This window comes from Nicotiana tomentosiformis, chromosome 7, assembly GCF_000390325.3.
Source record: "Nicotiana tomentosiformis chromosome 7, ASM39032v3, whole genome shotgun sequence".
In the NCBI taxonomy this organism is placed as follows: Eukaryota; Viridiplantae; Streptophyta; class Magnoliopsida; order Solanales; family Solanaceae; genus Nicotiana; species Nicotiana tomentosiformis.
Window position 1 is genome coordinate 37,860,007 of NC_090818.1, and position 10,834 is coordinate 37,870,840.

Here is a 10,834-nt window from a genome sequence, read left to right on the forward strand (position 1 = left end):
ACCTTCGGGAAGGGTGGTGTAAAACAGTGCCGGGGAAGCGGCTGTCAGAGATCGCAGTGTGTGGTGGTTCAAGACTTAATCAGTGGTCCGGGTGTTGAGGGCTCAAGGAAGATGATCTTCCGAAGGGTTTAAAGTTGGTAGCGATCTATTGGTTCAAGTGCTAGAGAGATAGATATTGAGTTATGGCAACAATTGGGCAGCGAAGGAGGAGGAAGGACATGTGGGAGGTGTCTTGCGGTGGTTAAATTTCTAGAAGGCCAAGTGTAAGAAACAGAAGTCGGGTAGTTGCTTAAATGAGAGGGTTTGACCAAAGTGGGACAGTGATAGAGTAGCATATGGGTTATGTGGTAGGATGACTATACGCCTTGGGAAAAGTTTAGAGTGATTTGGAACTCATGGTAGACAGTGACTAAGTCTACGAACTTAATTTGGAATATTGGCTGCTATACAGAGGAGGGTTGGATACGACGAAAAGGCATGATATGAAGAAGGATACAACATGACTTTGAATTGGAATGTATACTCACACGTTTAGTTGATGTCAATGGGGAGTGAACGGGCTTGTACGGCTGGTGAATGAGCACGGGCTCAGGATGGTTTAAGGATTTCATAGTAATTGTATTCGGTGCAGCGTTGTTGGAAGATGTCGGCATGGAATTTCCACAGGTGGGTTATTTCTGGTGAGCAGGTTAATTGTTGCGTGGTGTTGATGAAGCTTCTACGAAGAATTTTACTGGTTATCCGGTAAGAGGTCGAATATATAAATATGGCTAGTGATTCAAGGCATTCATGAAATGGTTAACAGGAAGATTTCGAGGAATTTGGCGGGTCAATTGCGTAAGGTCATGTCAGTAAGGAAGAAGGAATCTTGGTAGGTTCCAGAGTTATACAGTGGTAGCTTCAAGCTAAGTGGGAGTGCCCCACCGTCTATGATTGGATTACATGGTTATCTACTTGTGATGTTTCTGGTTATCGGCATGTTGGTGGGTTATTACGACTAAGGGAAGAGAGCATCAGTGTTGATTTGAGCCTAGGATTTGAGGAATGTGTGCTATAATTGGTCTTATCGATTCATGTTCAGGCTTTAGGAAGACTCGAAGTTTATGTTTCGTGTAGAGGTGAGTTACAAGGAACGTGATTCAGCCGGGTGCTTCTTTGAGAGGGTGTTCATGTGCTAGCAGAGGCTTAGGGTTTGATTATATTCGGGACCAAGTCAGAGTGGGTGACTCTCAACAACGGTCCTAGTGGATTGAAAAGTTAAAGTGTGGTGCCTAAGGATTTCGAGTCCGTAGTATGGTTAAGTATTGAGCTGTTGCATCAGATTATAAAAGGGGCTTGAAGTGTTCTATGTTATCTTCGGTATGCGGTGTAGCAGTGGAAGAATGGGAGAAAATAACTTCGGAATCATAGGGAAATTATCACAATGAGTGTACCCGTTGAAGAAGCGAATATGCGCACAAGGAAAGTGTGTGATGATTCGTGGGTTTTGAGACAGCATGGTCTCGTGAGATAAGGTCACTCCGGATAAGTGCGGATTTGGGTTCATGATGTTTTGAATGGAGCTATTATTATTCCTAAGGAAAATCCGAAGTAAATTAGAAGAAGTGGCTCGGTTGGTAATGGTTGAATCAGCACGGTTATGGCAGTGACCAGTTTCTCCAGCGTGAAGTTATACATGTGGTTTGTGGTCGTACACTTGGGCTTAAGCGCCACCACAACTTGGTTGATTTGGGAAGTATTCGATTCGTATGGCCTTGTTAGGTAATGGGATTTTCCGGAAAAGTTATGGCAGTTTAGATTACGACATGAGGTTGTATTTTCTGCGGTTTGTGAATTTAGTTGCGTGTTGCATTGGTTCTTCTGACATGAGCTAAGTACAAGGTTTCTATACGATGAAGTGTTTATTCTATTAGTGGTTCAGGAGTTATGGTGAAATTCTTGTACCGTCGCGTATTGACATGTTAGGTGTAGTGAGCGGCATGGGAAAAATTGGAAGCTGAGGATCAAGGTTACGGTTCGATGTTGACAAGAATGTCACGAGCTCGGATGATCAGGGAAGAATTCAGATGTTTAGAGTAAGATGGTATTGTCTTTAGCGTCACCTGAGATCGGTGTCCTATGTAAGAGGCTTTGTGTACTGATTGCGGATTCTTGATTTGCTTTACATCATTAGCGTGACCGGTGGTATGGATGTGCAGACTTGTTACCTGGTGCGGAGGGTCGTGGGAGTGTATCCCACGGAAGCTTGTATAAGTGTGACATGTAGTCACTTGATTGATTAAAGATTTAAAACCAAGTGTTGATACCCAATTTTTCCCTCATATTTTTAAAAATATATATAGTTTCAAAAATAGTATATTTGCATCATCATTTAGTTTATAAACCTATACAAGCATTTTTTTCATAATTTTTCATAATTTTAAAAGCTTCAAATTAATTTCTTTATGCATTTTATTGTATAAATATCCAATAAATATCCTTAAAATTATTTGTATGATGATTTAATCATCCAAACTTATTGTTTACACCAACATGTATGTTTTATAACATTTTACTCTATTTTTTTATAATTACATTTGCATTTTAAAGCTAATTGCGCATTTTTGCAATAATAGCCTATATTCATGTATAATTACATTATTTGTGCCAAAATAATTTTTTATATTTTTATAATGCCAAGTTATTATTTTCAATCATTTTAGTGCACAAATAATTATTTGTTATTTATTAATTCCTTTTATAAATTATTCTTTGATAAATATTGGGTATTTAAAAACTAGCCAAAATTTCTAAACAATTTCGGACCAAATAAATGGCCCCAAAACCCCAATACCCTATCCCAATAACCCCAGCCCAAACCAACAACCCCTTAACCCAAAAACCCGGTCGATACCCATTAATTGACCGCCCCACTCACTTTTTTTTTAATCCTGGCCGTTGATCTCTCAAGATCAACAGCCCTTGTTATTTCTATCCCTTTTAATTACCCTCAAGATCAACGGCCCTTGTTATTTCTATCCCTTTTAATTACCCTCCCAGAAACTCCAACCCATAATCCCATAACCCGCTGCCCTCATATTCTCTCAACCCCCCTCCCTCTCTGAAGAACCCTAAACCCGCCGCCCTTAAAATCTTCTCCTAATCCCACTGAATAAGGGATTTGATTATCACTTCTTGTCATATTCGACCCCTTTTTGGTACTGGCTGTTCTCCTATAGTGCTTGCCTAAACATGGCAAGCAGATGTCTTCAAAATCGAACCAAAATTGGTTCAAACACCTGATTTTGAGTATTATTCTGTCTATATTCATCCTATGCTACTGTGAGTCCGATTATTTGTTTATATTCTATTGATTTTCACTTTCCCAATAAACTAGGGTTTACAGATCCCTTAAATTGATTTTTTGACTGATTTGCATGTTTATTTACCTTATTTGTTGCTTAAATCACTCTGTCTCCCTTGTTTGATGTTCGATTTTACTACTATATAAACCCCTCCCCCATTCCCTTCTGAGGAGGACTTGAATCGCTAAAATCATTACTGAAAAATTAGGGCTTTACTCTGTGTTCATTCATTCTCTTGTTTTTGGCTCTTGGCCGGCTGAAAGCCAAGGCCACCGGATTTCCTTCTTTTCCGACGTTTCTTGGGTGTGAGCACTGCTCTGGGTTCTTTGAAACGAACTTGATGCATCTTGGATTCTGGGTCATATTGTTGTTCTTTTCTTGTTTGTTGAGCAATAACTGGTTAGTTTTCTCAACCTTCGCAATGTTTATTCCATTATGTTGTAATTAGCATATCTATATTTTCTGAAACTGCATGACTTGATATAATCCCTTGACTCTTTTCATGTATGATTCTGCCTATAGCATGAACTTCTCTAGCATTGTCTCACGCCTAAACTGTTGGTTCTAAAAAACATCTTTGTATCTAACTTAGGCAATTTGGATAGTTTGAAGCATGTTTAGCTTAATGTGTTGACAATCTGAGTGTTTGCATTGGCTGTGTGACCTAATCCTGTTTCCTGCCTGATTCTGAATTTCTTAGTGATTAATTGATATTATTAGTATTCCCTAATCTGTTAAAGCCTTCACTCTAGTTGTAATTTGCTCCTATGACTATGTTTGTCACTCAGTATGTTCTCACTCTACTTAATTCTGTACCCCTAGCAATTAAGTGGAACCTCTCAGACTAGTTTTGCCTAAATTATGACTCTGCTTGCCTCATTAGTATAAGTTGTACTGTTTAAGCCCTAGTGTTTAGCATAACTTGATCCTTAGGTTTGAATTTGTTGATTTAATGATAATTGTTTGTCTTGCTGGCCTAATGTCTCTTTGCTCATTAACTTTGTAATCCCAGAAGTTTAAGACTCCTTGCCTCTTACAAATATACCCTGCCCCAATGTGTTATGTGACAACTTGCAGCATCAACTAGTTTCGTGAACTCATGCAACCTCTGTGTTGATATGTTCATTATGTGATCACTTTGTAGTGTTTGACTCCAAAAAATGTAAATGCAATTTTCTAAACCTTGTTACTTTGCTACTGTTTTCATTGGTTGTTTCCCTGTTCTGAGTCTCTAATTCTTGGCCGACTTAAAGCCAAGGCCTCCTAAAACCTCTCCATTAACCTCCCTAGTGTGAGCACAGCTCGGGGTCCGCTTTGAGACCCTTGTGAACTCTGACACACTAGGGCCTAAGGTTCTTGGCCACTTTCTTCTTGACTGCTCAATTTTGTCCCTCTCTATGCCTACTGAATAACCTAATTGGCTTGTGTAAATGACTGTTTTTTGAATCTTTTGATCAACTATGGTTGTTGGGTATCATCCAAGTTCTCTTGTGGTTTCTGGGCTGTGTTGAAACCTGTATGGATACAAAACTAAAGGCCTGGCTGGGCTGGGTACACTTTGGGTCTATCTTAGGCCCACTATAGTTATTTGTATCATTTTTTTTGTAATTTATTCAGTATTGGGCATGTAATAATTCTGTAATAACAATTGGGGTATTAGTATAAATTGGGAAAATGGGTCTATTCTAATGTTTGCATGAAAAGGGTAGAAATCCTGCCTATAGGATCTGAGTGTTTAATTTGTTCAACATGCTTTGCTTCTATGTGTTTTGTTAGATAACACGCCTATAGGACATAAATAATCTCACATGTTCTCATGTTCCACTCTCACATTATTATCTTCCTACTATACTGCAACATAGTAATTATTCGTTCAAATTGCTTCATGTTAGATATCATGCCTATAGGATAACGTTAAATAATAAATACTTGCTCTTTATAATATTCACATAGATGTCATACCTATAGGACTGTAATCGAATTAGCTACTATTACCGCCATTCCCATTAAATTGCTCGCCTAGAAAGCATGCTTATAGGAATGAAAGTATAAATAACTAGTTTCAATTGCCAATTCCTAGAAATCCTGCCTATAGGATCCTAATGCTCGCCTAAAAGCGTGTTGACAAAAACAAACGCTGGCAATTTTGAACTACCAACTGTCTCACTGCTTTACTGTGCAAACAATTTAGAAAGCATGCCTATAGGATTTGTAACACTCACGATATGCAAAGCGACACTGCCTGTACGTTTAAAATCCAGAATCATATAGAAACCATGCCTATAGGGCCTAATGGCTTTAATTCTGAAATTGTCACCCGCCTAATTTGTTTGCGTGCATTTGTTGTCTAAGTGTGGAGGCTAACTTGAGCCATTAATTGCTTTTACATGAAGTCTAACTTGTTTTGTAAGTCGCCTAGTTTTATCATTTCTGAGCAGCCTAAGCTAAGTCTAGATACCATCCAAAATAGAGGTCCAAATGCCTCCTGGGCCATAGGCATGGGACGGGTAGTGCACGCATAGGGCACGGTTTAGAATCAACTAGTGCGCTTTAGGTAAAAACTTAAAGATAGTAATCGGGTAGCAGGAGATGATAGTCTATGCCCGCTGAATAATACGAGTAACACCCCACCTCGAGGGAGTTACGAAGTATTATTTATGTTGCACGGGGTGATCCTTTAGGCTAAAAAACTTAAGACCCCCCATCTTCTCTTTAAACTTGTCTTTAAACCAATTATCTGTGTTTACTCAAGGACTTTCTAATAATGATTTTTTTTTAACTTCTTGCTTTTCTCTCTGACTATTTGACTAATTCATATAATTCAAGTTCGGCTGGGACCCACAGTTCTGGACCTCGAAGAGTGCCTAACACCTTCCTTTAAAAGAGTTTTCACGTGTCAAAACCCGATTTCATGAGAAAGAGGGGCGCGACAGCATGGCGACTCTGTTGGGGATATTGTTTTAGGCTCTTACCATAGCGAACTTGGTCTATATGAATTAGTCTTCTCTAATAAGCGTGTCTTTGTTATTTTGCTGTTACACAAATATCTCGCTCCCGTTTCCCTTTTATTGCTACATGCATATCCTTTTCCCTTTTTGTGAATTCATATTAATATGCAAATCTTTGTCTAATTTGGTTACAATATGCGTTTTCCCTTTATTTTCCAGTTATGTTCACTTGCTCCGAATCATTTTTTTAAATTTTGCTATATCATGTCTTTCCCATCCCTACCCTTTTGTTTGCTTTATTGCAATTCTTTCATATTGCGCGAACTAACTTCTTCCTTGTTTTCCTTTCTTTTTATGTCTTTACGCTCCACTCAATACTACGTTTATTGTCTTCATCATGCAAAATACTTGACAACGTGTTGTTTTATCTTTGCATAAAGCATGCTCTACATCATATTCCACTCGTGCGTAATTAATACCATAGCGGCGCTTGATGAGTGTCTGTGCTCTTCCTAAATCACCCTTTTAATTTTGGAAAGGCTTATTTGCAGTTAAACTAGTCGATCAACGGTGCAATCGACGGTTCCGTGCCTTCCCCTCTCAAGTTGTCCACTTGAGGGTACCGATCTAGACTCTTCTAGAAACCCCCACTCTATGATTTAATTGTGCATGCATCATGTCTAAACCTAGTATGGGTTACAACGCTGTCCGCGTAATAACTCTCTAAGGCAAGCCTTATCCAAAGCCCGCCGGGATTTCCTTAAATCCCAATGGGTACAATCATGATATATGCATTATTTGGAGAAAACGTGCTGATATGCTAATCATTAATGTGTAAATAGTCGAATCCGGAGGGGGAAATGGCTAACTTTATTTGTTTTGCAGAAATGAGGCACGAAGTCCCCAGGTTTGCCATGGTTCGAAGTATCCCACCTTTGTTGCTAGATTGGTGGAAAAATTTCTCGCCAAGTGACAAAAACCATATAAAAAGAGTTCTCGGGAATTTACCTTCTTTGTAAGATATTCAGCCGAACAATGTGTTAATTGAGGCTGCCACCATGTTCTGGGATGAGAAGAGGGCCATCTTCCGTTTTGGTGATATAGAAATGACTCTCCTTCTAGAGGAAATAGGAGGCTTCGCTGGGCTCCCATGGGATAACTCTGGCTTGTTGGTACCGGAAAACCGTACTTCTCGAGGTTTCCTAAAAATGATAGGTTTCAGGAAAAATGATGAGTTAGTCTATCTGAAGAAATCTTACACACCATTCGACTTCCTTTACGAGCGTTATGGTCACAACAAGTCATATCATCTTTACCATGATGAAGTTTCCATCACTTCTTTGAGTTGGACTCACCGCCGGGTTTTTGTATTCATTGTCTATTTTCTGGGGATGCTGATATTCCCGATACAAGGAGAAAGGATCCACACTCGCCTAGCTATGGTCACTAAGACCCTAATGGAAGGAATTGAGGGGAAAACTTACACTATTGTCCCAATGATCATGGCTGAGATGTACCGAGTCTTAGACCGTTGCAAAAAGGGATATAGGCATTTCGAGGGTTGCAATCTATTGCTACAAATATGGTTGTTGGAACACCTTCATAGAGGACAATACCGTCAAGAATTTCCGCGATGACCATGGAATGACCACATAGCTTATCACCATCCGAAGAGAATGACTTTTATCCCAGATAGGTTTGCTCGACCGGGAAACGCTGTGAGCTGGGTACATTTCTTTAGCAATTTGACTGATGACAAGGTACATTGGATGTTCGAGTGGTTCCCTAGCAGTGAATTTATCATCAGGTTGAGAGATGTTCCTTATCTAGTGCTAATCAGATTAAGGGTAATCTATCCTTATGCTCCTATCAGAGTCATGAGGCAAGCTGGGAGAAAACAGTTTATACCACGGGTTTCCAAAATGGTTCATTACAAAGAAGACTTCCAAGGGAATGTCATTACATTCAAGTTCGAGGCATAGCACATGTGGCATCAAAAGATTATTGTGGAGAAAGATACCATCGATCCAGACAGGTATCATGCGGGCCATGTGTACTTCTACCCATCATGGTTGGTCGATGACATAGCAGGAGAGGTCAAGCCAGGGGTTGATTTGAGAAATAGGGTCATAGACGATGCTGCTGAAGCACAAGTCAAATACAAGAGGTTGCGCAAAAGGGTTTTTGAATCTGAGTCCAGGCATTTGGAACAACATAAAGTAGACATGGAAGCAATCAACGAATGGGGGGAATCGCTACTAAATCAATAGAAAGGTTGGATTATTTGAAGCAGGGTTTGATGGAACTTGAGGGAAAGATGAGGAAAAGTATCTCGGATTGTCAGAACGCAGAGGGCACTGAAGGAGGACATCTAGCAAGGGTGTATCTGCTATTGGACATGCACGACCTGGGGAATCTGATTGACGGGGCTAAGAAGGCCAAGCTTGGAGAAGGTCCCCCTGGGACCGAGTAGATTAGGAATGATGTTTTCTAGATTCGTTTTAGAATTTGATTGTAATAAGGCAAATGCCACTAGTGACTCTTTATAATTATTGTCGTTTTAGTAGAAATTTGGTCTATTTATCATATTAATGAAATGACGTAGTTATCGGCATTGAGTTTTCTCTAAAGCTATATGTCGCTAGGCCTACCTCGGGCATGATGAGGTCCCTAAATTAGGACATGAATTTATAATTCCTCAATACGTGTTTAAATATCGTAAATATCCTTTTAATACTCCTTACTGACTTATTTACCTTTTGTTTTTCTTCTTTTCTTTGTTTATTCCCATCCCCTAAGGTTGGTTCGTATATACTGGCATCATTAGCATATCATACCAGATCTAGAGGTCCTCCACCTCCTCCTCCTCTAAGTGATCCTAAGAATAAAGAAAAAGCTAAGATGGACGATATGAGTGGTATCTGGAAAGTCAACGCTACGCATACCGAGAATGTCGAAATTTCGGATGGTCGGAGTACTCCGGCACATAATGACTTGGTTTTACGGTTCGAATAGAAGATATTGAAGTTACAAGGGGAACTTGAGCAAGTCCGTAACTTGGCAAACCTTTCCCTTACCCTGAATGTTCCTGATATTAACCAACAAAATTCCCAAAACTCAGCACCTCCTCAAAACACACAAAACTAGCACCCATAAAATCCTCCCGCACCTCATCAATACGCCACACCTCCCCAAAATACTAATCCTCCACCAGTACCAACCCCTCCATAACATCACCATCATCCAACCCAGTATCTACAAACTACCACCTACCACACTCCTTAAAATGCACCACAACCTACCCCTGATCCCCAAAACTCAACCAATGATCACCATTACGCCCAAATCCCTGGAGTCCACCAAAGTAACCCCATATATGTGGAAACCTTACTCCACACTTCACAAAAAACCCTGTATACACCGGAATCCGCCAAGAAGGACCTGCTTATCAAGAACATGGTGGAAGAACTTAAGAAGCTTACAAGTCGAGTCCAAGGTGGTAAAGGCATTGAAGGTTTAAACTATAAGGATATGTGCATTTAGCCAGACGTAGAACTGCCAGAGGGTTACAAACCTCCTAAGTTTGAAATGTTCTACGGACAGGTGATCCAAAGGTACATCTGAGGACGTATTGCGACAAGCTCGTAGGGGTTGGTAAAGATGAAAGAATTCGCATGAAGCTGTTCATGAGGAGCCTCACTGGAGATGCCCTATCCTGGTACATCAGTCAAAATCCAAAGAAATGGGTTAATTGGGTAGGCATGGTGTCAGATTTTATGGATCGGTTCAGATTCAATACAAAGAATGCACCAGACGTCTTCTATATCCAGAATCTTAAAAAGAAGCCAACAGATACTTTCCGCGAGTATGCTACTCGGTGGAGATCAGAAGCTGCAAAAGTAAGGCCGGTACTAAAAGAAGAGCAAATGAACAAGTTCTTTGTCCGAGCTCACGATCCGCAGTATTACGAGAGGTTGATGGTTATTGAAAATCATAAGTTTTCTGACATCATCAAATTGGGAGAAAGAATAGAAGAGGGAATTAAAAGCGGAATGGTAACCAATTTCGAGGCACTCCAGGCTACGAACAAAGCCTTGCAGTCAGGCGGTATATCTAAAAAGAAGGAAGTAGTGGCAGTGATGGTAGCCCAAGGTCTGAAGTCTCCTCTTACATACCAAACACCTCCACCCACATATCAGCCTTCACCTCCTAGATATCAACAACTCGCTACCGCCTACCACACTTAGAACACTCAGCAAGCATATTACCACTCACCACCAGCCCGCTAAAACTACCAAAAACCCAAGCCAAATTTCGACCATAGGCCACCCAGACAATACACTCCTATTGACGAACCTATTGACCAGTTGTATGAGAGATTGAAAGCTGTCGGTTATGCCACTCCCATTCCCGCTGTCGTCATGGAAAATTTCTCTCAATGGGTCAATCCGAACAAGACATGTGCCTACCATTCGGGCATGAAGGGTCACACTATTGATGAATGTCCACTCTGAAGGATAAGATCCAGACGCTGATTGATAC

At 40.3% G+C, this 10,834-nt stretch overlaps 1 protein-coding gene across 1 annotated transcript; it reads left to right on the top strand.

The window, feature by feature from the left end:
- The first annotated feature begins 9,748 nt into the window (after positions 1-9,748).
- Positions 9,749-10,539, top strand: LOC138895494 (uncharacterized). Its single transcript, XM_070180185.1, has 2 exons — positions 9,749-9,806; positions 9,896-10,539. The coding sequence occupies exons 1-2, from the start codon at positions 9,749-9,751 to the stop codon at positions 10,537-10,539; spliced, it is 702 nt and encodes a 233-aa protein (XP_070036286.1).
- The last annotated feature ends 295 nt before the right edge of the window (positions 10,540-10,834 follow it).